At 36.7% G+C, this 27,464-nt stretch overlaps 4 protein-coding genes and 1 pseudogene across 7 annotated transcripts; 3 read left to right on the top strand and 2 right to left on the bottom strand.

Moving 5' to 3' along the window:
- Nucleotides 1-344: 344 nt before the first annotated feature.
- Nucleotides 345-3,042, bottom strand: LOC132164102 (Major facilitator superfamily protein). The gene is made up of 2 exons (XM_059574521.2): nucleotides 1,611-3,042; nucleotides 345-967 (listed from the first exon to the last, which is right to left on the bottom strand). Exons 1-2 carry the CDS (start codon nucleotides 2,768-2,770, stop codon nucleotides 547-549), a joined length of 1,581 nt encoding a protein of 526 aa, XP_059430504.1. The 5' UTR covers nucleotides 2,771-3,042; the 3' UTR covers nucleotides 345-546.
- A 932-nt stretch (nucleotides 3,043-3,974) lies between these two features.
- LOC132163187 (uncharacterized) lies at nucleotides 3,975-5,919 on the top strand (annotated as a pseudogene).
- A 1,970-nt stretch (nucleotides 5,920-7,889) lies between these two features.
- RDM4 (RNA-directed DNA methylation 4) lies at nucleotides 7,890-12,774 on the top strand. 2 transcript variants are annotated; one of them, XM_059575179.2, is made up of 10 exons: nucleotides 7,890-8,084; nucleotides 8,189-8,269; nucleotides 8,577-8,665; nucleotides 9,346-9,420; nucleotides 9,559-9,600; nucleotides 11,030-11,184; nucleotides 11,271-11,389; nucleotides 11,746-11,818; nucleotides 11,898-11,968; nucleotides 12,065-12,774. In XM_059575179.2, exons 1-10 carry the CDS (start codon nucleotides 7,973-7,975, stop codon nucleotides 12,403-12,405), a joined length of 1,158 nt encoding a protein of 385 aa, XP_059431162.2. In that variant the 5' UTR covers nucleotides 7,890-7,972; the 3' UTR covers nucleotides 12,406-12,774. The 2 variants fall into 2 exon arrangements, with proteins under 2 accessions (XP_059431162.2, XP_059431161.2); XM_059575178.2 differs by having other exon boundaries at nucleotides 9,556-9,600.
- Nucleotides 12,775-13,928: 1,154 nt separating this feature from the next.
- On the top strand, nucleotides 13,929-17,667 carry LOC132164578 (alanine--glyoxylate aminotransferase 2 homolog 2, mitochondrial-like). Of its 3 annotated transcripts, none has more exons than XM_059575110.2 (10): nucleotides 13,929-13,999; nucleotides 14,117-14,386; nucleotides 14,793-15,023; nucleotides 15,112-15,282; nucleotides 15,440-15,583; nucleotides 15,703-15,882; nucleotides 16,614-16,839; nucleotides 16,947-17,060; nucleotides 17,147-17,233; nucleotides 17,341-17,667. In XM_059575110.2, exons 2-10 carry the CDS (start codon nucleotides 14,135-14,137, stop codon nucleotides 17,382-17,384), a joined length of 1,449 nt encoding a protein of 482 aa, XP_059431093.2. In that variant the 5' UTR covers nucleotides 13,929-13,999; nucleotides 14,117-14,134; the 3' UTR covers nucleotides 17,385-17,667. The 3 variants fall into 3 exon arrangements, with proteins under 3 accessions (XP_059431093.2, XP_059431092.2, XP_059431091.2); XM_059575109.2 differs by having other exon boundaries at nucleotides 13,947-13,999; nucleotides 14,111-14,386; XM_059575108.2 differs by lacking the exon at nucleotides 13,929-13,999 and having other exon boundaries at nucleotides 14,007-14,386.
- An 885-nt stretch (nucleotides 17,668-18,552) lies between these two features.
- LOC132163184 (linoleate 13S-lipoxygenase 2-1, chloroplastic-like) lies at nucleotides 18,553-27,452 on the bottom strand. Its single transcript, XM_059573370.2, has 9 exons — nucleotides 27,104-27,452; nucleotides 26,024-26,292; nucleotides 24,666-24,903; nucleotides 23,293-23,619; nucleotides 23,106-23,191; nucleotides 22,664-22,774; nucleotides 22,104-22,405; nucleotides 19,746-20,012; nucleotides 18,553-19,390 (listed from the first exon to the last, which is right to left on the bottom strand). The coding sequence occupies exons 1-9, from the start codon at nucleotides 27,450-27,452 to the stop codon at nucleotides 18,631-18,633; spliced, it is 2,709 nt and encodes a 902-aa protein (XP_059429353.1). The 3' UTR covers nucleotides 18,553-18,630.
- Nucleotides 27,453-27,464: the final 12 nt, after the last annotated feature.

Here is a 27,464-nt window from a genome sequence, read left to right as displayed (position 1 = left end):
TAATAGGTTAAGGTCCACTTAGGTATATTAAACATTATTTTCTTTTATATTTCTTAGCCCATTAACTTAAATTTTTGGGTTAGAGTTATGTTCAATTATGTATATTAATATACTCTTATTAAAAATTCCGTAACCAATTTACCTTCAACAAAGCAAGTATGTGATTCCCTTGTTTCAAACAAAAAAGCTATATCATGTATACACTTAAAACATTTCAGGATACGTGGGATAATCGCACTTGCTCTCTTTATGTAAAATTGCTCGAATTGCAATTTAAATAATCAATTATAAAAAATATAAAAAATAAAAAATAAAAAAGAAAAAGAAAAATCATACTCGATAGAAAAATGAATGGCAATAAAAACTCTATTAATTAATAAAAGTAAAAGCATTTACTGATCACCATGAGCATAATCCAACGTACACTTGTCCTATACACTGATGCCTATAGCCTTTAGAGTTAATTAAATCATTGTTTTTCTTCAATTATATGGCTAGAATTAGTATATGTCATTGGAATTATATATGGATTATATATATATTATCTTATACTTTTCGCAAATAAAGCTTTCTAGTTCTAACATAGAGAGCTAAAGCTAAAAAAGTTCCAAAAAAACAAAATGAACCCCAGATGATGAAGGTCTCCCTGTAGCATTCCATCCCCATGCACTTGCCATCTCCATTTCCTTCCTTGTGATAAAGAAGAGCTGCCAGGTAGCCAAAAACAAAGGATCCTATTGGGATATTTGCAACCACAACATTATGATTTATGGAGAAATTTTTTGTCCCAAACAACTCGGTGGTTGTGGATACAGCTATGGAAGTAATTGCCCCGCTACACACTCCTATGACGGCAGTACTGATGTTGAGGGAAAGGTTGGCTTTGTTGACAAGGAAGAAGAATGCTCCTGCTGTTGGACCCATTAATGCCACAATTGAAGCTGGTCTTGAAATCACGTGCTTGGTCCTGGACAATTCAAACCAAACTCAAAATTACAATCTTGTACATATATAAATGTTATTGGCTCTGTTTGTTTGTTAATGTTTTTTTTTTTAGATGTTTTTTGTTTGAAAAACATCTTCCGATGGGACATAAATATAAAAGTAGTTTTTAAATGTTAATTTGGTGTTTTGGACTATTAATGTTTTTGTTTTGAAAAGAGAAATAAAAAAATGTTATCAAAGGAGATCTCAGGTTCTAAGTTGCCCAAACAACCCAGAGTACAGGGCCCACCGGACATGCAGTCCAAGCACTTCGACCTTAGAACAAGATCATTTTCAGTTCATTTACAGTTATAGTGGAGGGGTATTTTTGTCTTTTCACTTTTAACAAAAATACATTTACACTATGACTAACTAGATAGTCTCAAATTTATTTAAATTTGAGAGGATCCTAATTCCTCTACCTTTAGGGTCTCTCTGCCCATATTACCCAAAATTGGGGCAGATAAAAAGGTCATTCAAGTAAGCTAGTTTACACTAGAATTTATATCAACCAACACATTTATATATGCACATTATTTGCATTAAATAGATTAGGTAATGCATGCACCAACAAATGCCCCCTAATTAATGAGTAAATTTGATAGAGATGAAAAAGAGATAGTTACCTTGAGAAGTAGTAGTCCAATAGGGAAGGCATGAGACGTCCAAAGAACCCAAATGAAGAAGACAAAGAGACCAAAGAAGATGTTCCTGAATACCCACGAGATTCAGCTATCTGTCCCAAGTTATTCAAAAACACTATGCCAAGTGTCGCACCAAACAAATACACAAAAAAATATAACCAGAAATCCAGTCTCTTTACCATCACCTTCACTCCAATCTCCTCTTTAATAATACCAACCTCATCACAAACTTCACCAGCTTCCTCTCTCTCTTTCACTCCATTCTCCATTCTCTCTACTACAGTACTACTACCTTCACTCTCATCTATAGTAAAATGATACACTTTTCTTTCTGTACTTATATACCAATATTTTCTTACCAATTCCATGATTTTTTCTGCAACCGGAATAACTAATGGAGCCAATAAGAACACGCCAATACCAATGACATGACTCCATGACGATAATTTACCTGAAATCGACGCCAAACTACTGATTACAGCGTAGACCCCAGTAGCCATTGTTATCACAAACATTGCAATGAACCCAATTTTCATGTCTCTAGGCCTTCCAACATCAACTTCTCTGACGAGGGGTGCAACTATTGCACAAATTATAACAGGTAAAAGAGAGTTGAGAAGAAGATAGGCTTTAGCTCTTTCATGGGGTGAAGGAGGAAAAACAGCATCTACAATATCTGTGTAAACCTTTGCACTTAATCCTATGTAGCTAGTTGTTAACCCCACGACAACCTGGCGATCGGACGGGAAGTTTCGTATGGCAACAGCGTAAGAGACGGTGTTGATCCAACAAATACTGTTTCCTGCTATAACAGTGAGGAAAAAAATATGGCCATATGAGAGAGAAGAGATTTGGTTTGTTACAAAAAGATATTGCAAGCCGTAACCAAGCAAACTGAGAGAAGAGCCTATGAGGAGAACTAGCCAAAGGGGTAGGTAAACGGCGGCGACGCCGGAAAACCAACCTAGGAGTTTTCCGGCGTCGGAGGCGAAGGCGAGGTTGTTGAGTTGCAGTTGGGAGATGGAAAGGAGGTGCTTGAGCTGGGAAGAATAAGCGGGAAAGTTTGTGTTCGTTCCGTTTATGGATTGGAGCCATATGATTCCCACAAGGCTTAGCCATTGAAGAGATCTTGATGAAGACATGGTGGGTGGGGAGGAGGGAAATGGTTTGAGCCACGCTCACCGCTGAGAATTTATAAGGGTCGGTTGGGCGCCTGATTGTTAGCAAATTGTGAAAGGGACATGCATGGAGGTGAGGGTGAGGGTGAGGGTGAGGGTGGGGGTGTGTGTGAAACGGATTCGGATCGGTGCTGGCGAAGAGAATGACACGATCCTCGGTGTGGCTGCGCAAGTTAAAATGTGGTCTCTTGTCTACCACCACCTTCGCCATTAATGGTATTTTTGTGTGGGTGTGAGTGAGTTATTAGAGCATATCAATGTGAGGGTTTGGAAAAGGAAGATAATAGAGAGTAGAGGGTAGTACTGGGATTTAGAGTGAGGCCAAACTCAATAAATTAGAATGGATTTTGTTTAATTGTCGTAAAAAATGAGTAATGCTAGAAGGAAGGAATTGAGATCTCCTAGAATTTTTTTAAAATTTGAAATTCTTAAATTCATAAATCTCAGCTATTCATTTCATCTAAGCGTTTAAAATAAGCCATGTTTTCAGCCTTTAATGAAGAAATTTAATGAAGAAGCTATCCTCAAAGAATTTAATAAACCATGTTTCATCATTAAATTCCTTGAATCTGTAAGGGAGTACTTGTCTTCCTTGAATCTTTCCAAATTTAATGTGACTTTTAAAATTAGCATTAAATTTGAAATAATCATTATCGAATTTTAATCTATTAGTGATTTTAAAAATCATATAGAATTGTCTCCAACAGGTAGCTCAATCGACTGGAACCACGCCTAATGAATGTGTTACTATAGTCTATCCCGCCTACCCTTTTTAATTTTATTTTTTATTTTTTTAAATGTGTTTTTCGATTGCATGCTATAACTTAAAAGACACGTATGATAATTTTATAAACTAAATTAAAACAATTTATGTAAAGGTTGAGGATTTAATTGAATTTATAAGTTGATTATGACAAGCTCAGGGTTTGTCTTGCGTGTAAAATGGGATATTTAAAACTTACCCCTGTATACAGTGAAAAAATATCAGAACAGAAAGGAATCAAATTAAATTTTTTTTGGACTTGTTTATTGTTTCCATACTTTACCATTATTTCTTTGATATGTTCATCTGAAATAAGGAAAATGCCATCTCTTTGATGATGTAATTGCTTTAATATTTGGGTATGAGATAGAAAGAGACTCTGCTTTATTTTAATTGACATCATCCATGATACAATGTATAGGGCAGTCACCAGTCAGGTAATTCTGAGATATCGGCACAATGGGTCCATGCACTTTGAAATGAGATCTAACAATTTGACCTTAAAATTGAAATTCATGTATACATGCATCTGAAATGTTACTTAAGATTCTTAGGTATTTATCTTCTAGTACTTTCTTTGTTGTTTTCTTCTTTTGTTTTCTTATCGATGTGAATGTGCCACGTAAATAAGAATGTTTAGAGATAAATACTTGTAATTGTTGAGTAGCATTTCTCATTTAGAAAAACTTTTGACTTTTAATATTTTCGTATGAGCATTCTAGTGTACCATGTACGTATGCTACTTGGTAAGCCCGGCCGCCTTTTTTTTTTTTTTTTAACATGTTTGCACAAGAAGAGAGAGGGAGATTCGTGAGGCATAATCTCCAGCCGATTGAGTTACCCATTGAGGATGGTAAGCCCAGGGGCGGCTCAATGTATTTGGGGGCTTTAGGCGAAATTTTGAAGTTGGACCTTATTTTTTTTAATATTTAAATATTAATTAAATAATATTTATTTTAATAATATTATTATATTCTTATAATATTATTATTATTTTCATTCTCATTGTTGTTTCATGACTTTTAAGTTTAACTTTTAATTAGTTGCCCAACAAAATTGATGTGGCATATTTGTTTTTTTGGGTTAATTGATCTTATTTTACAATGGGCTTATTATACTGAGGCCTTATTTTAGAGGCCTAAACTTTTTATGAGAAAAAATTTTGGACCTTATTTAATATATATATATATATATATATATATATATATATATTATGCCTTAAATTAAAATAAAATTAAAAAAAATTTTAGGCCTTATTAAAAAATTTTTTGAGCCTTCATAATTGGGAGCCCTAAGCAACCGCCTCAATGGCCTAGCCATTGAGCCGGCCCTGGGTAAGCCCAGGCCTTAAACATAGACTAAGGTTGTCTTTATCTACTTTTAGATATTAGCTTCACATTGGATTTAATTTTAGGGTTAATAACTTTTTTGATACCTCAGTTTTTACTTTGTTATTTTTTTCCCCGTAAGTTTTAAAACGGGACAAATCTAATACCGAACCTATGAGAAAAGACAAAATTAATATTTCTGTTAATTAGTTCCGTCAGTCCTACTTAATGAAATTTTCACGTGTCACTCCCATAATACGCTACGTGTCCTAAAAAGTAAAAATAATTAAAAATTAAAAAAAAAAAAAAAAAAAAAACGCGAGCTGCCAAGAATTTATTTTTATTTCAGACACTATTACATGTCTAAGTTCTTTCGTGTAATTTTAGAGACCAGTTCCAAGCTTTCCATGTTGAATTTTCTTCTTTGAAATTGATGTATTGATTTCTGAAATTTGCTAATATGCTCACCAGAAATCGTTCGAAAGTGTTAGGCCTGATATGCTGCTAGTTTTGGGAGATGTTTCGGCTAGAGGTTCAGAGTTAACAAGAGGGAAATGGGTTTCTGTGGTCCACCAGTTTCAGGGACTGTTAGGCCCGTTTCTGGGTCTTCCCTTTCATGTCTTTCTCGGTGACAGGGACGTCGGAGATTGTAGAGGGTTGAATGTGAAAATGGTTAAGTGGGTCGCTGGCAATTTCCCAGGACTGGATTCGGCGTGTTGTGGTGCCTTTGAGATTAGTAACATCAGCTTCGTCTCGCTCAATGCTGTGGCTTTGCTTTGTGGGGACAATGAACTACGGTTTGGTGTTGAGAAAGTAGTGGAGGGAGAGTGTGTGGATTTGCAAATGGGAACTGAAGGCCCAACAGAAGCAATGAATGAGGGTGGCAGGGAGACAGACCATAAATTTGGTTGGAGAGAGAATAGCATTCATAGGGGTCTGGTCCAGTTCTACTGCTTCACTTCCCTCTGCACCGTACAGCAGATGGAAACTGTGGTGGGGTTGACGCACCCCATAAAATTTAGGACACGTGGCGTATTATGGGAGTGACATGTGTATATTTCGTTAATTGGGACTGACAGAACTAACAGAGGTATTAATTTTGTCTTTTTTCATAGGTTGGGTACTAGATTTGTCCTATTTTTTAACTTAGGAGAAAAAAAAATAAAAAAGTGAAAACTGAGATACTAAAAAAAGTTATTAACCCTTAATTTTATTATTAAATTTTTGCTAGTTTTTAAGTAGACAATGTTGAAGTACAAAAGAACTTTAAATCTTAACTATTTAATGAAACAAATAATGTTCAAACTGGTATTCCTGACAAGGGTTGTTTCTAACTTACCCAATAGATTTAGATAATTCTGTACTTTTTTTCCCCCCCTAATATCGACCATTAATTTGTATGACTCACTTAAGTGAATGTATGAATCCTACGAATTCAATAGCTGATTTTTTTTTTTTTTTTTTTTTTTTTCAAAAACAAAAAAGATGAAGAAAGATAAAAGAAGAATCAGAGTAAATATTCTTAAGATTATGTATTAAACACCGAACTAGTAGGTACTTCCATGAACAATGTACTATCTATATATAATGGAACCCTTATTTCTCCTAGACTCGTACAATTCCTTCATAGTAGAGTCATAGACATTGCTTTCATTAAATGCCTTACTTTGTGGTTTTGACATTTGCAAATGGCCGTGATATTTGGTGTAGACATTGGGTAGTTCGCCAAACTAATCACGTGATGATGATATAATTAGACTAATGTTATAAATCACATTTTCGTTTCATAATTTTCGATCTTACAAGAAAGAAAGAAAGAAAAATAATAATTTTCATGTCTTTAGCTTTGCTTTACTTTCTAGATAGGTAACATTAAGAGAAATAATTTCTTTGTTATTTGAAGTCGGTAATTTTAGCTTCAGTCCAGTTCTAGCGTGCAGATCGACCCTAATAAATTGATGCACAATCGATTCCACCCGCTAAATCTCACCTGCTAAACCCAGCATTTTCACTTAACATGAAGCAAAACAAAAGCCATCCAGGGTACAATGAAAATTAGAAGAGGATTTATTTATTTGTTTACTCTTATTTATTTATTTATTTTTTTGCAGGTATTTCAATTCTAGTCAATACAATCTTGAATTCAATGTCTTGATGGGCCATATTGAAACCGACCAAGCATCGGTAAGCATTCCAGGAACGGCCCCTCTAGAGCCAGAAGGATATAAATTAGACCAAGGGAGGGCCAACCATTTTAGGAATGTAATGGCTAGTGGACTCCTATGATCACAAATTATTTTTGTTATAAATATTTGTTTTCTTATAAAGGATAATTATAGAGGTAACATTTTAGGTTGTTAAGGCGACAAATATTTGAGACGAGGAGTAATGCTAGAAACTTCATTTTTATTTTATAGTTATATCACAATGTTGATCGGGTAATCCTCACTAACCTTTCGAACATGTCATTGTTAAAGAAGTAATAATCACCAATTGATTGAAAGTTAGGACGAACACATCAATATTGTAACATAGATGTGATATATATATAACATTACTATTATTTAAACAATTTATTGGTTAGGATACCATATTCCTTAAGAATTCTCAAGATGCTCTTTTGGGGTAGAATTACTTTTGTGACAAAAAAAAAATGGTTTAACTATCTCAAAGACAGTGGGATGGTCGATTCACCCCTTGATACGAACCACCCTCAAATTGGCTGAATGGCCGAAGTAATCATGCGGCCGGTGACTTGACCGCCTCTTATGGCCTCCCAATGTGGCCTTTGGAAAGGCCAAACCACCCATTTGATCCTCAGGTGACTTGCACGCCACCCCTTTTTTGTCTCTTCAATATGCTGCTCTTTATCAGCCGTTTATTTTAAAATCAATGGCCCAGATTGAAGGTATTCCATCGTGTGCAATAAAGTATTTCACGCGATCACGAACCCCTTGTATATATTTGCGACCGTTTGTTTAGAGGAATTTTTTAGACGGTGTGTGACGTGTCCTTCGCTCCAGAGCTCCAAGCACTCTACCTCGTTGCAGACCTCTGAAGTGCAGCTCTCTAAACATGACGACCGTCGGCGAAAGCTCTTGTTCTCCGCCAAAATCCGCAGACGACGACAAGCCGGTGGTCGTCAGGGTTAAGCGCAAAGCCTCTCAGTCTCGTCTCGACGCTTTATGTGAGTTAGGGTTTCCCTTCGATTTCTCAATTCCAATCCCTTCAAATTTGGTTCATAAAAATTGAAACTTGGGTTTATATATGTGGATGCTTGGTGTAATCTAGGGCTTGAAATCAGTGAGAGACCGCTGAAGCGTCCGTTGTTAGATTTTGAGAATTTATCAATCTCTGATTCATCTAGGAAAGGTATTTACTTTAGTCGTTTTCCACTCGCATTTCGATTCCTTGGACTTGATTTTTGTTTGGGATAACGAAAACTAGGGATTTGCTTAGTGCATTGTTATTGTCGAATTGAGTATTTAATAAACCATTTTGAAGCAGTGGTTGCTAACGGATTGTAAAAACTGCACTATTTGGAACTTATGAGGAGAATTAGAATTTGGCAATCCTAATCAAATTAATTTTACAGTCATCCATTTTTCTTAATTCTTTTATATATTTATTTATGGGGAAAATTTGAGTTTGTTTATTTTTTATTTTTTTTGTGTGTTAGAGGAATTCAAGACTAAGAAGGTTTTGGTACAGCATGTGGAGACAGTAAGAAGCTCTGAGACGGCCATTGATGTTGTCCAGTCATTTGTGGTCAGTACGGCAGTTTGTGTCTTAACTAAATGATGGGTTTTATTTACTTTTGTTAATCAGCGTAAGCTGAAATGAAGTTGTCATGGTTTCATCATCATAGTTTGATTTTGTTCAAGTTTTGTATATGGGGTTTTCTTTTGATGTCTTGTCTTGATGAGACTTTGAAGCTATCGATGAGTGCTTCTATGCTGAAAGGAATGATGATTAGTGTCTGTTTCAGTGGAAATCTGAGGTTATATTTGTTATTCTTGTCTTCTTGCTGAGAATGTGAAACAATTGGGTTCATAAACCTTTTGTTCAGCAAAGGACTTGAGTTTGTTGGAGAATAAATATTGAATAGTAGAAAAGAAATTTTACATTTTGCCTTTTGTCTTGCATGCATAACATAATTGTGCCGTGTTTTTGTGCATTAGTAGCTTTTTTGTCTTGACTAATTCTTTATAAATATTGAGTTTTTCGTTTTCGTGTGAGTGACATGTGGGCCTAGTTCTCTTCTTCTACAATTCTGTTCATTTCATGTGCTCCACACTGTTGTGTCAAAGCATGCTGCTTGAATTGCATTCTTTTTCCCGCTTATAGGAAGTTAGTTTTTTCTTGTGCAAAACCATGTTGTGCAATTCTCATTTGTCTTAAGTTCTTAAGAATATGGATGATGGTGTCTTACTTCACTGTTGCTTTAGGAGCCCAATTCCGTTGATGCATCTGAAGGTAAAACAAATTTTGAGGAGCGAAAGCGCACTTTTAAAAAGGAAAATGTAAGCTCTCTCTCTCTAGGACACACAGATCACATCACATGGAACCATGCTTTAGCTCACTGTCTCAAATATGTTTAAAGAGTTTAATTACTTTCCTTTATTGTAACACTTTTTCACTTCCTGTCTATTGTTTAGCAGAGACAAGGTCAGCTGTTATCTAAAGCCAGACAAGAACAGGAGGTATTTTACACAGCAGAATACGCACATGTATATTTAATTATTACTTGCATCAAGTCCATTTGTGGACATTCAATAAAATTGAAATGGTACTTGCATCTAGGACTTTCAGTAACATGTACATATGTACTATAAATGACATCTTTTTTCTTTCTATTCTTGAGATGATGATATGTGTTAAAGTTCGTTATGAATCGTGTTGACCTTGTTAGGTGATCATTTTGCAGTATTTCTCGTTGTCCATTTATTCGTATTTCTCATTGTCCATGTATTCTATAGTTCAATTTGATTTTTTTAATAGTAAGTATTGTCAGACGGCTCTTTAAGTTGCATCTGCCTTTCATGTTAGAACCATGCAATTGTAACTGCTCTGGTAGTTTCTTTGTGAGATCTTTATCAATTTGATTCATGTGACAATTTGTTCAGATTAAGAGACTTGTCTGGATTTCATAAAATAGTGATAAGGCCAAAGGCCTATTTTGATGAGACTTTATAATAATTTTTTTTATTGATATTACATGCATTTGGATTATTTTTCATATAATGTTTGATTTCCTTAGGATAAATGTACAAAAATGCTTCATGTTCTATTAGCATCTTCATTCAGTGCATGAAATGACGAGAGGAACCAGGAAGACATGCCACTCCTCAATGATGTTTGGGGTCTAGGCTACATAGGACTACTAAGGGATAATTATTTAGACAAGTGGTAGCCATAAATTCATCTTTGTATTTGTTGACATACTTTAAGTACCTGGCTTCCTACAATTCTATTTTGTTTCTCTTCCTAGGTGTGCACTCAATGCTATGATGGAACCATATAACACATTAGTACCCCTAACCATATGTTGGGACAACAACCTCCTTGAGTTGCACAAGAGTATGTATGTAGCTTCCAGTTTTTTTAGTCTAAAGTTATAAGGAGGCACTAGGATGGCATGTGTATAGTCTTCTTGCACCATTGTTTTCATGGGACAAAGAATGACATTTATATGCTTCAATGTCTTGACTTGAGATTCGCTTGGTGGAGGGTTGTTGAGATAATTTACAAAATCAATGGAATAAGTTGAACTTTTATGTTAGAGCTTGTTAAGTGCTCTAACCAAGTTCTCGCAGAACATTACTTGACCTGTTTGGCTCCTTACTACTCAAAAATCACCAAGCTCCATGGTTCAGCTTGTGCTCATCATAGATGGAAGCTTTGGTCACAATTGGTTTTGAGATAAATTTGATCCTGGACCTCAGCACCTTACAACCCCTTTTGGCTGTAGTTTTTATCCAAAAGAGTTTATTCCTAGTGTATATGGATCTATTCTATGGTTTCTGTAAATGATTCAATTTTGGTAAAATCAGCAATTTAATGTGTACTTGGTGAAACTTTTATTTCTAAATTCCTTTTCCAGACTATATTTCATCTTCTTTCTTCTTTTAGGTCTTAGCAAAAAATGCTCGGTTTGAACAAATATGGAGGAGCAGAAGAGGAAACAAAGAGGAAACACATAATAAAGCATTAGATGAAATGTGTCGGTTTTATGATGTTGTTCGAGTTGATGTTGAGGAAAGATCCAATAAGGTGCAACAACAGGAGTAAGTTTTGTCATCACGAAATTCCTTGTCAGGTTATATTTGCAAAATTATTGTTGATAACGATCACCCCTCTAATCTTATTGCAGGGATATATCTTTGGAGGATCAGAGGCTTTTGTCTAGTTATCTGCCTCTACTAAGAGAGTTCATTCCAGCTGCTGCTTCAGAGATTGAATCTGACTTGCATGTTAGCATGTCCGAACAAGGTCATTTCATCAGCAACTTTTATTTACTTTCTATATGCTTTTCTGTCTTCAGCTTAAACCGATATCAATTGAGAGAGAGAGAGAGAGAGCGAGAGAGAATAATGATTGAGGATGTTGTTAGCTCTTGCAGCAATTATTTATCTTCTCTTTAAAAGAGACAAGAAAATAAATATCTTCTTTTTTTTTTTGTGTGTGTGTCAACTTTGTTCAATTTGATTATTCTTTAGGTCAATCCTCTTGAAGATTAATTATTATTTAAGCCTTCTTTCTCAATATTAGTACTGACCCTCTCTTTTTGTTTATGTTTTTCATTACACTTGGGTGAATCCTTCATCTGTGTTATACATTATCTACAGATGATTATGTATACGACTTTTACACTACAAGGGATGACATGGTCATAGCTCATGAAGATGTTCCAATTCCTCTGTAAGTATCAAATATTCTGGATTTGTTTAGTTCCACTTATTCTTTTTCTTGCTGAAGTTAATATATATCCTTGATTCAGTGTACAAGTTGATGAGGACGATTTTTATGATGGGCCTGACGAATCAGAATATGATAGTGATGATTCAAATGGTAATTTTAGATTCTCTTCCTTCTCTTTCCTAAATTCAAAATGCCTTCATTTCTTCTTTTTTTTTTTTTTGCTTATTCTTTTATGGTGGTTCTCAGCTGAAAATAATCCTCGACACGATTATCCGGATGAGATATCTGAAGAGGAAGTGGAGAGTAGCGAAGCCTCAGAAAATGAGTCAGAAGAAAGCGAGAGTGAAAATAATAGATCTTTGAAATCTGAGGATTTAGACCAGCATGGCTTGTTAGATGATGCAGAACTCTCAGAAAATGAGTCAGAAAAGGAAAGTGAGATTGAAAATAATAGATCTTTGAAACCTGAGGATTTAGACCAGCATGACTCTGAGATTGATGATCATTTTAACTATGGCGGTGATGATTTTGACTATACTGATGATGATGATGATGATGATGGTCATGATGATGAAGGGTGGAGATAGTTTTTGTGAATGAGCATTAGCTTTGATGGAAAACCAATCTTGTTCTTGCAAAGATTTGTGATTTTGGCCCTTGAAAATGCTGTGATTACTGCTCCGAAGTCTGAAAGAGTTGTTAGGAAGGTAGTCTAATGAGTTCGAGGTTTAGGAATATAAACTTGTACAGACTTTTGACATGGGCCTAGCAATTCAGGGTGCTTAATGGACATTGCCGATTTGTTCTCTTGGATCTTCCTTGAGACAATGAATTATGGCTGCTTATGTATTTTCAATTTTATCTGTTACTCTTCTCTGAAAAAGAGTAATTTGCGGACACGTGTTAATATGTGATTGGAGTTATGTCGGTACTAAAAGAAAATTTAACATTCTTCAGTATGATCTTCTGAGGAAAACATTTTGTTAGAAATAGTAGATGTATTGGGCAAGTATCATCATCACATTTGAATTATTAGTAGCTTCGCAAGTGTTCTATCACATTTGTTTCTCGAATTACAATCAATTTTGACAATAAAATTGTTGAGATCTCTATCCTCATTTCTTTTAGGGTTGAAGAGTTGTTTGCAATAAGTTATTTATGGAAATAGGTGGCCCGAATTATTCATTTGAGAAATGCAAAAATCCAGCACATGCCACTTGATTATATATAATCTTTTAAACCATCTCAGGGCAAAAATTATGGGCGTGCCATGTCTTTATCAAAGAAACTATATTGCAAAGCTATGATATTTTCTTTCACGCCACTAGTAACATGTTTCCAATTTTGAATTGATTCACCAAATCGTAAATAGTTGATGGGTTGTATAGCTATCCTAAAGCAGTCAACATAGTTGATTGATTTCCTTTAAATAATTTTTGAGGTGGTCGGTCATCCTTAAACTAACCAATAAGGGTGTTTAAATCGTCCAAACTAAGAGAGGTGGTTGATTAAACCTCAAATAGGCTTAAGAGTTGTTTGACCATCTTCCAACAATCTAAGGGCCGTTGATATTTTAGTCTTTTTTATTTTATTTTAAGTATTGATGATGCAACATATTTTAGGTATCTATGACGGTTTTATTTTTCTTATTCAACTAGAAAGAGTTACAAAGAAACTAACAAGCGAGCGGATGCGAGTTCCCTAACAATAAGGTTTAATCCAAAAAGAGGGAGACATTGAAAAACAGTTATTAATGTAAATCAAGAGAGAGCTCGGTTGCTATTGCATCATAAAAATTAAGTCTAATTAGTTCAAATCAAAGTCTCACAAAAAAATAACGTCAGACTTCACATTCATTTATAACATAATTGTTTTTAATTGTTTTAAGTCCCTTTTATCTTTTGAGCTTCCATTATTACAGGTCCAAGGAGCACAGGCAAAGAAGAGATAGAATCCAACCGTACGCAGACAATGAGATAATCATGGTCTATTAAATGAACGAACTACTAGGATTTGGCATGTTTCAATTTTCACACCCTCCACTATCCTAGTCATTGTCTATTTTTAATAATAAAACAAACGAAATTAAACTCTACACGTGGTGCATCAAAGATTCAAAAAATCATAGAAAGTTTAGATAGAGAGAAAAGTGGCGAACCCCCAGTAACCAACAGGTGATAGGTAATCTCATGATTCTCATCTCATCTCCTCTGATCTCATCTACATATCCGTCATACTTTCCACGATAACCGGGCGTTCAACTCAAACACAATTTTGCTTCCTTTTTGCAAGATGCAGAGAGCAAAAGTTCTGGCTATGGAGAAGATGAAGAGGATCTTCCAAAGCACACTATCTCACAGAAATTACCACCCGAGGCATCGCTGCCTCTCCCAGCTAGCCCATTCACATACCCAAAGCGCTCTCAAAGAGAACGATGATTTTCTCATACCCAAAATGCCCCACTTCGATTACACTCCACCACCCTATACTGGCCCATCTGCAGCTGAGATCTCGAAGAAGCGCAAGGAGTACCTCAGCCCTTCCATAGTGCACTTATTCAAGAACCCTGTAAGTTCAATTCTTTCTTCTTTTATCTCATAGAAATACATAGAAATCAAATGCAATTCTAATTGTTGGAGATGCAGACAAGTGGGTGCTCTTGGAATGCTAGTGGCGTTCGGTAGTGGTAAAGTTTGTGTTTTGTTTTACAGTTCAATTTGGTAGATGGATTTAGATGTATCTAAATCAATGGAATAGTACCTTTTTTTTTTTTGGAGATTTATACGAGTGGGTGATCTTGGAATGCGAGTGATGTTTGGTATTTGATAAAGTTTGTGTTTTGTTTTTACAGTTGAATTTGGTAGATAGATGTAGATACATAGAAATCAAATCAATACTACTTTTTTTTTTTAGAGATTTGGACAAGTGGGTGATCTTGGAATGCCAGTGATAAAGTTTTTGTTTTGTTTTACAGTTGAATTTGGTTGATGGGAAAATGCAGTATTTGTATGACGAAAATGGCCGTAGGTATCTGGATGCCTTTGGTGGAATAGCCACTGTGTGTTGTGGCCACTGTCATCCGGATGTGGTGGCAGCAATTATTAACCAAACAAAGCGCTTGCAGCATTCCACGGTTCTGTATCTTAATCATGCCATTGCAGACTTTGCAGAGGCTCTGGCATCTAAGCTGCCCGGAGATCTCAAGGTATATTGCTTGGCTTCTGGCTCTAGATGATCCATTTTTTACGTTGTTAATGTTTGTGCTGGCTTTATGAACTTGGATGAGCTTTTAGGTTGTTTTCTTCACAAATTCTGGGACTGAAGCTAACGAACTGGCTTTGATGATGGCGCGGTTGTATACGGGCTGCCATGATATCATTTCACTTAGAAACGGGTATCATGGGAATGCAGCTGGGACGATGGGTACTACTGCTCAAAGTAATTACAAATTCAATACTGTTCAGGTATATTTTCACAATTGAATCAGTCTCGCATTTTGCTGAGATGTCTCCAAGTATTTAATATATGCATAGAAATGCTTGTTATATTGTTGTAAGAATGAACATGCAAAAATCCAACTTCCACTCATTTTTAATGCTGATACTATGTTTATGGCAACAGATTGGAGTTCATCATGCCCTGAACCCAGACCAGTATCGAGGGGTGTTTGGTTCAGATGGAGTAAAATATGCTGAGGATGTTCAAGAGATAATTGACTATGGAACTTGCGGTCGCGTAGCTGGATTTATTGCAGAAGCCATACAGGTAATATTGCCAATAAACCGCAGACACACGGGACACACACACAGACTTGCTTTCGTGTGATTCTAACTCAGAGATGGTTCATTTTGTTCATTTCTAAGTGGATGCTTCATGCTTGACAGGGAGTAGGTGGGATTCTGGAGTTGGCTCCTGGTTACCTGCCAGCTGTTTATAGTAGTATTAGAAAGGCAGGGGGCCTCTGTATAGCTGATGAGGTTCAGTCAGGATTTGCTAGGACAGGCAGTCATTTCTGGGGCTTCGAGGCACATGATGTTGAGCCTGATATTGTGACTATGGCAAAGGTAGATCCTCCTGGCCGCCGCTGGCATCCCTCTTTTCCCAATCATCTTTGACCTCTATTTGCATTCCTTGCCCAATGCTTTTAGGGAGTTAACAGAAATATCCAAGCATAGCATCATTTTGAGAGATTGCCTGTGCTGTGCTAGTTTATAAAATAGAAAGTATTTATTAATGAAGACCTGATTAAACATGTCATGTTATGAGATAAAAATGATGTGAAAGAGAGTTGCCATTGGAAAACTGAGCTTATCTTTGGCAAATTATACCATCCCTACTGTTCAGATGGTGAATAGAGAAGGTGCATGACTCTCTTCCCCTTTACTATTCCACCTAATTCTGCTACATTTAAATATCATCGAATTGTTAGATTCCACAAATGATAATCCATTAAACACGGGATGCGAGTAAATCAATCTTCACTGGTTTGTTTCACATCCTGTGCATGGTTTACTGCTTCCCCATTGCACCAGATGCATTCATACTTAATTCTTGTATGAGACCAATTGCTTGTTTGCACAAAGTATAGAGATGGAAAATGTAGATTCAAGTAAAACCAACTTTGGCACTTTTTTCATCTACTGCGGAATACTTAAAAGTTCTGCTAGACATTCTTAGAAGATCTTTAAAAGGCCCATTTGTGTTTGCCTGTGACAATTTTATGCACTTTATATGCTTGGGTATGTAATGCTTTTAGTTTCAGAAGTTGAGCTTTCTCTTTCTATTGTTTCCCCAGGGAATTGGAAATGGCATTCCCATTGGTGCAGTGGTAACAACTCCTGAGATTGCAAAGGTCTTGACATACCGCACTTACTTTAACACGTTTGGGGGAAACCCTGTATGCGCTGCTGGTGGTTTAGCTGTTCTGAGAGTAATTGAGAAGGAAAAGCTTCAGCAGAATGCATTCGTTGTCGGGTCATATCTGAAAGAGCGTCTTACTTCCCTTAAGGACAAGCACGAAAGTATAGTTCCTCTCTATTTGTTTTAAATATCACATGATCTGAACATCATCTAAAAATTTCTTGATTGTTTCTCTTCTTTGCATAAGACCTCTTGTATATATATGCAGTTATTGGGGACGTGAGGGGAAGAGGTTTGATGCTTGGAATTGAACTCGTAACCGACCGTCAGCTAAAAACTCCAGCAAAGGCTGAAATTTTACATCTTATGGACCAGATGAAAGGTCTCTCTCTCTCTCTCTCTCTCTCTCTCTCCGTGTGTACATACACAGTTAATTTGTATTGATAAAATTTTACTCTGATATCTCAGAGTTGGGAGTGCTGGTCGGGAAGGGCGGGTTTCATGGAAATGTATTTAGGATCACACCTCCCCTCTGCTTCACCAAGGAAGATGCTGGTTGGTTTTTTCTTCTTTTGTTTTAGCCTTGTTGCTATTCCAAGCAGCTGTCTATATCTTTTCTCTTTTTTCCTAAACCAAGCAATTGTCTATCTCTGTGGTTGTAGATTTTCTTGTGGACGTGATGGACTACACACTTTCAAAGATGTGAAGTCTACAAGGATCAAGTGTCAAGGTCGATTATGCATTATGATTCTCTATTTAACCATCAATATAATGGATTGTTTTTATGTGTATCTATCTGATCGTCTGCTGGTAATGTAAGTTGTTCATACACGTTCCGGTTTCTATGGAATAAAATGCTCTAGTCTTGCTGGAAGCTGATGAGACACCACCTCGTTGTCTCTCTCTTCTTTTGCAGCCTGGACTTTTCTCATAATCAAATGTCAAATTTGATCTCAGATAAAGACCAATACTCAATCTTACTTTAAATTTGCCAGTGCGTAGATCTGAAAATTGTAATTTTGTTTTTTTTGTTTTCTTTTTTTGCTTCTAATCAAAGGGGAAAAGGATTACAAAGGTGGGTCTCTCCCACTCTTAAGGCCTATTTGGGAGTGCGATTTCAATAAATGCGATTTTAAAAATTGCGTTTTTAAAAATTGCATTTTTAAAATCGCTACTTTTTAAAATCGCACAGGCATTTGGTAAAACATACTAAAAAATATTTTTTTTATCAATTGAGTGTTTGGATTACATTAGCATATAATTGCGGTTTCATGACCAAATTACTAATAAGGATGAACAAGACAGAGAGGATGAAGAAAAAAAAAAAAAAAAAAAAAAGAGAAAAGAAGGGTTTTAATATATTTTAGGTGGGTATTCTTGGTATTTTTTTTCATTCCCGTTCTAAAAAAGGTAACTATTGCGCCAAATATCTTTTTAATAGAAATCGTGATTTTGTTTTAAATTCGCACTTTTTCAAATAAGCATCCTCTAATCAGCTTATGGAAATCGCAGATTTTTTTGCGATTTTAAAATCGCAATCCCAAAAACCCTAAAGTTGGGATTTGGTTTAAAATCGCAGATTATTTTTAAAAAAATGCACTCTCAAACACACCCTTAATCCGAATGAAGGAGAGAAAAGAAGAACAAATGGGAATACTTTCAAAAACATTGTGAAAAGTGGCCTATTTAGCAATCGAATGTGCTCTCAAGTTAGCACATCTTGAAACTTTCGACGCGATTTGAAAATTGTAATGTGTGATCACAAAGTTATGACCTTTAGATGTTTTAGGGGTTTTTATTTTTTTTGGGAAACAGGTGTTTTCTTTGGTATGTAATGGGGTTTTCTGAAATATTTTATGGACAAACCACAGGGAAAGCAATAGCAAAATAAAATGTCATAACTTGAGGTTATTGTTATAATTATTCGTGGAATCAAAATGAGAATAGATTTTTTAAATGGAAATGCTATAGGGAACTCCCTTTCCAGTCACTCCAGGCTTGGAGAATGGCTTCAAAAGCTCATATGGCACAACCCCAGCTCCGCTCCTATTCTTCAAGTTCCTGTTAGCATTCCTCTCATCGACAGTCCCTTCAATCTCCGTCAACCTCCCGTTAAACCGTTCAAAGGCCGCCTTAATGATCGGGTCTTCGGCCCACGCCGGCTCTATTGTGTCTCCTAAATACTCCTCGTCAGGAGAATGATTTGATAGGATGTCCAAAACAGCCATCACTCTTGTCGCTTGAATTTGTGAAGGGAAGCATTGTAAGAGTGCGCCTTCGGGCTTTTTCAAAAAGTTTTTCCAAAATTCTTCAGAAGGGTCTTCAGTGGGCATATTTGTTCTGGCGACGGTCGGTCGGTTGGGAAAATAACCTGCGTAAGTGTATTGTCCGAAGTTGACGGCAGCATGGTGGCCAGATGTAACCCATACAATGGTTGTGATGATTTGGATGAGGTCTTTTGGGGTCTTTAGAACTGGCCACCATGGTTCGTCCTTTTTGTCAGCGTGGCCTAATGTTCGGATTTCAGTCCACCATTGTTGTAGCTCTTGATCAGACTCTATAAGGCTTGGGTTCGGGTAATAGTGGTTCACATAGTCACTCACCCATTCTTTGATTGCGTCCCAAAGGAGGAGACCGTCATTGGCAAAAGGGTAATCCTCAATTGTGAGCTTTAAGCCATGTGGAGCACTTGGATCTTCAACAGCCATTCCCCTGTATGTTAAGTAGAAAAAATCAAGAATTTGGTCAACATCGATTTGAGAGAGAGAGAGTTCATGTGAGAAAAAAAAGCTCAAACTCGAAAACTGGTATACAGTTGTTAAAAACAAAAACCATTTTACGATAATTAAAGAAGGTTTTTTTGGTCAATCGAAAATATTTTTGGTTTGACCACGATTTACCAAACATCGAAAATTGGGAAATCATTTTACGTTGAAACAAACGGAGCATAAGTTAAATCATCAGTTATTCTGAAAACTTATGTGGGTAGAAATCAATGAATTTTTATCATTTATATATTAGTCCTCTAATATTGGAGAAAAAGATATTGGTTTAGTTATGAAATCACCTGTTAATTAAGTCAGCTGGTAATGCCTGCAAGTTGAACTGCCACTGCTGGTCATAAGCAGCGGAGCTCAACTCCCCGGAGTATTTGGCAGGTGCGAATGAGGTCTCAATGATCCCTCCTGCATTAATAAGTGCTTCTCGAGCAAGAGCGTTAATCTCCATAGTGTACCGGAAATGAGGGTGCAATAGTCTATAGATCGGGTGGACCACACTGAGTTGCCTGTTTGTTGCGATTATGTAAGGTTCTGTAGCACAATGAGTTCTTAGCCTGCAAAAGAGATGAAAACTTTCCTGTTAATAGTGTGATACAATAATTTTCATCTTTAGCCTTATATATATATGATGCAGCGTGACTTAGTAGGCTGCAGCGAAGAACAACAATAAAAGAACGGATAAACAATTCCAGATCTAGATTCTATCAAAGACCTAAGAATTCTTCTAAAAACAATAGATACTCTCTAAAGTTTATAGGAAAAGAAGAATAAACTCAACTCTGAGTATTCTCATTAATCAAAATCAATAATAAACAACAACTGTTTTCTCTAGAGGCTATAAGCATATATTTATAGCCCCAAAACCCTAAACATAATAAAATATGACATAAATATCCCCAAAACCCTACACCTAATAAAATAACGAAATAAAGGCTCCCAAAACCCTAATCCTACTAAAACAAGGAAATAAAGACGGCTAAACCTAATTAAAACGCGGAAACAAAACATAAGCAGCTCCGTGTGCGATCGATCGCAGGTATAGTGCGATCGATCGCACAACCAGGGAACCTGCGACCTGCATCATCCTCCCCTTGTTGGAGAGAATTCGCCCTCGAATTCCACCGGTTCTTTCCACGATCCTTCGGATGCCCCGTCAACTCATTACATTCTCCTCTGCTCAAGATCACAACAAGGCCACACCCCATAAGAAACGTGATGGCCTTATTCATCAACACATTGCCACACTTATATTGAAGACCCTGTGCCTCCCCTTGTCGTGTAGGCTTGCCATGCTGTTGCCGTGCCGTTCCCTTCCCAGATGCTATGAGAATCCCCAAAGTATTCACAAAAACCCCTTCACTCTTTGATAGACAAGTCGCCTCCGCCCCATAGATCTCATCACAACTTTGGTTAAAAGTTTTTGATAAGATAACATCTACTCCAAGGAAATCAACTTCCAAATCAAAGAATTCTTGTTTAGGACTTTCATCAAACACTTGGTGCATATAACTCACCTCTTCGTCGGGATAGGTGTCATAGATTGGTGGAGAGGCCCAATCTACCAAGCAATCTTCTTTAATAAATCCATCTTCTTCCTCCACCACAATCGGTTGACTCCTAATCTCCGTCGCCTCTCTAGGCACCACATCCGCCATCTCCCTAGGTACTTCTTTTCGTGGAAATTTTCTATTTTTTTCTGCCACCGTGAACTCTTTGGGTTGCAAGCAACCTTGGAATTCCGGTGTATCGAGTTTGAATCTACTCACCCGCTGATTAGCATGAGCTTGCGCAAGGTGCTGACGTCCCTGCGTTCGGCGCTCCGTAAACGGGTTTCTAGATCCATTCCCATTGTGACGACACAAGTTGGATATTTGGGTAGTGAGGTCTTCGAGTTGATACCACATAGCCCAGAATTGATCCTCCTTGAGTTGCCAACGTTCAGCGATAGATTTGCCTTCCGCCTCCGCGAATCGCGGTCTTGGTTGGCGACGACAATTGTTCAGCCCACCACTCATGTGCTTCAAACGAATCGCCGGTTGCTCCTTATGTGCTGTCTCCGTGCGCACGTACACCTCGTTCATGTCTGCAAAGCGGTTGCTCCTCCCCATTCATGGAACGTGACTGAGCTCTGATACCAACTGATGCAGCGTGACTTAGTAGGCTGCAGCGAAGAACAACAATAAAAGAACGGATAAACAATTCCAGATCTAGATTCTATCAAAGACCTAAGAATTCTTCTAAAAACAATAGATACTCTCTAAAGTTTATAGGAAAAGAAGAATAAACTCAACTCTGAGTATTCTCATTAATCAAAATCAATAATAAACAACAACTGCGTTCTCTAGAGGCTATAAGCATATATTTATAGCCCCAAAACCCTAAACATAATAAAATATGACATAAATATCCCCAAAACCCTACACCTAATAAAATAACGAAATAAAGGCTCCCAAAACCCTAATCCTACTAAAACAAGGAAATAAAGACGGCTAAACCTAATTAAAACGCGGAAACAAAACATAAGCAGCTCCGTGTGCGATCGATCGCAGGTATAGTGCGATCGATCGCACAACCAGGGAACCTGCGACCTGCATCAATATAGATGAACAAATTAACGGGAAAGAAAATTGAGAAGTGGAGCATACCAATGACTAACAAGTTGGTGATAACCAGAGTCATGGGCAAGAACATGAACTTTGGCAAGCCTCCATAGCCAGATACTTGTAGCATCCCAACTAGGCACGTGAACCTCTTTCCACTGTGGCTTTCCATCCATTGGTGGCCGAGTCAGCTCAATGGCCAATGGCCTTAAGGTGCCATCTGGGGTTAGGAAGAACAGCGTCCGTGATCCATACAAAGTTGTCCCTTTAACCTCTCTTACTTTGCTCACATATGGTAATAATAGGTCATGGTAATCTAGAATGAATAACTTCTTCTGATTTATGGCCTGCATGTATACACATGAAATTAATTATACCAAATTTATGTGTGACAGAGAAATGATGATGACTATTTAGGAAAAATGATCTTCTTCATTTTAAATCTTCCAAATTTTCTCCAGTTAGTGCATTTAGAAGAGCAAAATTCTCCAAAAATTTTAACCTCAAAAAAATTTGGACAATTTTGCCTTTCTAAATGCACTAATGGGAGGAAATGGAGGGGATTTGAAATGAAAATGATCATTTTCCGACTATTTATAAGTTACCTCCTTGACCGTCATAAAACCTCTGATATCTCGCTCAATCATTTCTGTAGTGATTGCTGATTCTGGGGGGCCATAAATCTTTGGGTCGAGTTTACTCTTCAACGGCCATTCCTACAAAAATTTCATACAATTTTGTTTCTTTTTTTTTTTGTTTCATTTAGACCAAAGATTTTAAGAATGACCCTTATGCCTTGCGAGATGCAATTTTGAATGTCATAAAAAGATTTGGCTTTTCTCACTAGACACCAATTAATTTTTAGATAAGATGGGCAAAAGTCCAATCCAACAGATGGGGTTATATAGAGCGAGGCAGGGGCTAAAGATGTTTAGGTGGGCGGTTAAAAAATGCCTTATATTTGCTATATGCTCGTCCACATGGGTTATGAGCGGATTTTTATCCCCTTAATTCCCTGCTTATTAATTGAAAGTCCAAAAATCATACCGTAACCAACTGAATGCTGCAGGGGTTGAGACCAGCAAGAGTCTGCCTACAAAATTCGGCATCCCTAAACCAAAAGAACTTGTCTCCTGCATGCATGCACGTGCAAAAAATCTAGCATTTAGAGAAAAGCTAGGTAGAGGCATAAAAAGAAAAAAGGAAAGAAGAGATATATATGTTAACATCTCACTATCCATTGTCTCAGGGGTCTCAAAGCGCAACATATTTTCTTCAGAATCAGTGATGGCCTTGAGAATCCTGGGCAGGAGGGTGCGGAGGAATTCTTTGTTTTGGTTTTTGAGGGGAGGCAAGTTAAGCCCCTCGTTGAAAAGCGAATCGATGGCGGTGAAGTAGGGAAATCCAAGGTCAGCGTCGATGATTGCCGTCTCTATGGATGGTACCACCGCATGCAACACTGAGTATACTGAGTTGGCTGAGAATGTTAGCTGTTTTACTTCCGCGAAGCACTCATCCCGAGGAACATACACGCTGCTGCTTCTTTTCTCCGACAATGGATCTATGTATATATATATATATATATATATATATATATATATACAAATCATCAAATATTGTTAAATGAAGCTTATTGATAAAAATATAAAAGCATGAAGCCGTTGATATTATATTTTATTTGTTTATTCTTTATTTTCCTCTACCCTAGGAAATTGGAAAACCATCGCAGGTGAAGCGCCGACAATTTGGGTTGGTGTGTCGAGTCGACTGAGAACTTGTTAAGAGCCAACCATTAAACGATCTATTTACTCTTTAACTTAAATATGTAAATTATTATTTATATCAAAAGCTTAAATTGGTAGGAATAGGTAAATTTAAACCTAAATTAAATGTTAATTTAAATGGATGGTGATTTGACGGAGTCAAGGTTTGATCCCAAGACTTTTGGCTCTAATACCATATTGAATTCCACTTATCCTAAAAGCACTGATATCATGTTAAATACCCACAAGTGGTGATTTAATTTGGTATGAGAGTCATTTGTGATTGAACCTTAATTCCGTCAAATCACCCTATGTAAATTAAACATTTCACATGTTAGACCTCATCTATTAAATGAGAAGTTGAGCCCACACATGATAGAGCGTATTAAAGTGTTGATTAAGTGATTAAGAGCATGCTTGTGATTGCATTTAGAGCTTAAAAGGTGCTTTAGTACTATACCTAAAAAGGTGTGTCAAATAAAAGCTAGTAGCCTAGCATGTTTAGTAAACAAATTTTAAAGTATTTTTTTTGACTTTTTTACTCTAAAAGTGGCCAAAACTTAGAAATAAAGCTTTTGCTAAAAAACGTTTTTTGACGTAAAAGTTGTATTTCTCAAACACAATCTTAAACATACTCTAAATTTACATCTTTTTATGAACTTAAACTTTTTAGATAAATGATAATATTAAATAAGTGACAGCATGACATGTTAGATTGGTTAACCCAACCCACACAACCCATTTACTGAATAGGTCCAGTTGGGTTAACCCAAATACAATATATTTGACCCGTTATTTTAAAGTTTTAAGTTAATAAAACGTAAAATTCATACTAACTTTGCACCTTTTTCAGTGCGCTGGCGTCCAGTCCTGCAACGTCGGGGATAAGGGTGTTGTTTGCCGCCAAGTACTAATCTTTTAAGATTTGCACTGCTATCAGGATCTCCAAGATCGTTGTACACATCGTAATCGTACACCCTTTCAAAGCTCTTGCGTTCTCCTTTGCCGTTGCCTCGCAAAATCACAAGCTCTTCTTCTCTTAGCCTCCTCAGCCCATCTGGTGTCTGGGATGGTAAGTATGACTGCTCCCCCATGCACAGAATAAACATAAGTCTCGAAGTAAAAAAAATAAAAAATAAAAATAAAGAAAATCGATATGAAAGTCTTGAAAGAGACAATATTAACCTTCCATTGTTCTTAAATTATGACATACATGTGATTTTATTTTATTTCCCATCCCAAAATAAAATAGGACAATATAGTATGTCCTTTATTAGTAAAATGATAATGATTTAAGGAAAAAATAGTTGAAATAATAATGTGCAATATATGCCTTCAAATTTTAAGTGTTTTGGAGAATTAATTATAGAATTATCAGAAACGACAGAGAACTTCTTTAAGAATTAATAATTAATTAATTCTTAAAAATTATTTTTTTAAGAATTAAAAAGAAAAAAGATATTAAGGATTAATGAGTGGTTGAGAGGACACATTCCATTTCGGACGGGACCAATTTTGAATCTGTGATAGATGCTAATCCAATAAAATATTGACAACTTATTTCACATGCACGATAACTACTCGACACTGCATGCACGCAAATTGATCTCTGCTGGTCCATGCATCTTGCTGGCTTTCATCGATCATATATATATATATAAAAGGATGAGATGGCCAAAAGCATGGGAAAAATGTGAAATAGAAAAATATTCAAATGAGATTGTTAATATTTATTTTATGACAATATTTTAAAGTTAATGTATTTAATTTATAAAAGTGTATATGAAGTTAATATTATTACTTTTAAAAAAAAATTAAAATCATATACACTATTAAATTGCTTATTTTAAATTTTAATTATAAAATGATATTTTTATTTTATTTAAAACAAAGAGAATCATCACACCACAAATTAAATGATCGACTTATATATCGTCATGAGCTAGTCACATCAGAACATCGACAGGCTTATCCTCATCCACTAACGTGCACCTTTCCCCGCCCCCACAGCCCCCCCCCCCAATCAATCTCTTCATGCATGTTCTAGCTACCAAAACATTATGTTAAGCTGCTGAATATGGGTGTTTCAAAAATGTGGGTGGCAAAATAAAAAATGTAAAATCTTTTAACTAAACATTTGTTGACGATCGAGGATCTGAATGTTTGATAAACACTTGAGGACAAAGAGGAGATCATGCTGACCTTGTTTGCAAAGAAGACCCTCTTCTGGGGATTGTCATGCTTTGAATGAACCCATGAATTAGAGTTGATATGAACAGGGCCATTAGAGAAGCCAGTGAGGATAATATCCTTGAGGAACATCTCCTTGTGGTGCTCATTCTCTACTAAAATGGCCCCAACCTCCCCGAAATCTGCTGGAACTTCAAAACTTGACTCGTATTTCACTTCCTCCTCCTCTTGGCTCGTCTTGTGTGCGTACCCTTTAATTGTCTCCTTCTCTAATCCCGTCCCTTCAAATTTCACAAATATATTAGATACACTACTTTACAGAAATTAAATATGACAGCATATATCCATATTGTTCAATAATGGAGGTTTGGATCCATCACCCACATACATCCAGACCTACATTTATATCAAATATGCATATCTTACATATATTCATCATTTCCTCCTTTCTTGGTACTTTTGTTTTTTGCTTCTTCTTTTATGCGAGTAAGTGCAAGAACAAACAAAATCAAATCTTGCCACCAAACTAGACACAGCTTCACAGGAAATTTTCAAAGGCAGAGAAGGCTATCAAAAATGCTGGTGATAAGGAGATGTTTGTGTTAGGTGGGTTTCATCTACAACTTCGTCTAAATCCCGTCTGGACGAGAAGAGTGAAGTGTCTTTCCAAGAGCCTCGTCTAGAGTCTTGTCCGAAAACCGTTGGGACGGGCTTCAGACGAAGTTGCAGACGAAACCCTTTTTATGAAATCCTTAGCTTTCTGGTCTACATACATCATCCTCTCCAGGTTAGAAGGAATTCGTCCTTAAATTCATGTCCTCGTCATTCAAGTCCGTAGGAGTAGTTCCACCCGTTCCTCCTACATCAGTGGTGGAGATGTTCTTGTATCGCTTGGGTGAGTGAGTTAGTTGTAATAATCTTTTCCTTTCTCAATAATTAGGCTGAGGACTCAAAATCACATCTCAAAGAATAATAAGCTTTAGGGCTTCCAAGAGAGTAATTTAAGTTGTAGCTAGCATAATAATCTGTTCAAAGAACCAAAAAAAAAAAAAAAAAATACATGAATTCTTCCAAGATTGAGAGATTACTTACTAGGATCAAGGTGGGTGCTAACAAGCTCCAATAGGAGTGTTTTACCAAGTAAGTCTTTTATATCATCTAGGCCTCTGGCTATCCCAAGGTTTGAGAGGAAGCCACCAACACTAAGTTTCACGGTTACAATGGCTTTAACAGAAGTGGGCTTCTGATCATCATCAGTAGCAGTACTTGCTACAGCTTTTATGCTGCTGGGGATGAAGCGGGCTCGAACACTATTGTTCTTTTTGTGCCTTGAGATTGGAAGTAGTAGTGCTGAAGCATTGCCATGATTGCCGGCATAGATGGGGGGCTTGAGCAACAGGAAGGGGGTTCGGGTTTGAGTTAGCTGTGGTTTCATCAACATCTTTTTGAGTTA

This window comes from Corylus avellana, chromosome 8 (genome assembly GCF_965113065.1).
Source record: "Corylus avellana chromosome 8, dhCorAvel1.hap1.2, whole genome shotgun sequence".
In the NCBI taxonomy this organism is placed as follows: Eukaryota; Viridiplantae; Streptophyta; class Magnoliopsida; order Fagales; family Betulaceae; genus Corylus; species Corylus avellana.
Note: the sequence above shows the minus strand (reverse complement) of the source record. Positions and strands in the feature narration are given on the sequence as shown.

Bases quoted from the DNA above. Each gene is read 5' to 3' on its own strand.
- LOC132164578 (XM_059575109.2), top strand. From the start codon at position 14,111: ATGCAGAGAGCAAAAGTTCTGGCTATGGAGAAGATGAAGAGGATCTTC. The intron at 15,584-15,702 runs GTAATATTGCCA...CATGCTTGACAG, and splicing joins TTATTGCAGAAGCCATACAG to GGAGTAGGTGGGATTCTGGA. The intron at 16,840-16,946 runs GTATAGTTCCTC...ATATATATGCAG, and splicing joins CCTTAAGGACAAGCACGAAA to TTATTGGGGACGTGAGGGGA.
- LOC132164102 (XM_059574521.2), bottom strand. From the start codon at position 2,770: ATGTCTTCATCAAGATCTCTTCAATGGCTAAGCCTTGTGGGAATCATA. The intron at 968-1,610 runs GTAACTATCTCT...TGAATTGTCCAG, and splicing joins TTGGACTACTACTTCTCAAG to GACCAAGCACGTGATTTCAA.
- LOC132163184 (XM_059573370.2), bottom strand. From the start codon at position 27,452: ATGTTGATGAAACCACAGCTAACTCAAACCCGAACCCCCTTCCTGTTG. The intron at 22,775-23,105 runs GTATGATTTTTG...AAATTTTTGTAG, and splicing joins GCAGCATTCAGTTGGTTACG to GAATGGCCGTTGAAGAGTAA. The intron at 22,406-22,663 runs GTAACTTATAAA...GTATACATGCAG, and splicing joins GTTTTATGACGGTCAAGGAG to GCCATAAATCAGAAGAAGTT.
- RDM4 (XM_059575178.2), top strand. From the start codon at position 7,973: ATGACGACCGTCGGCGAAAGCTCTTGTTCTCCGCCAAAATCCGCAGAC. The intron at 8,085-8,188 runs GTGAGTTAGGGT...GGTGTAATCTAG, and splicing joins GTCTCGTCTCGACGCTTTAT to GGCTTGAAATCAGTGAGAGA. The intron at 11,819-11,897 runs GTAAGTATCAAA...TCCTTGATTCAG, and splicing joins GAAGATGTTCCAATTCCTCT to TGTACAAGTTGATGAGGACG.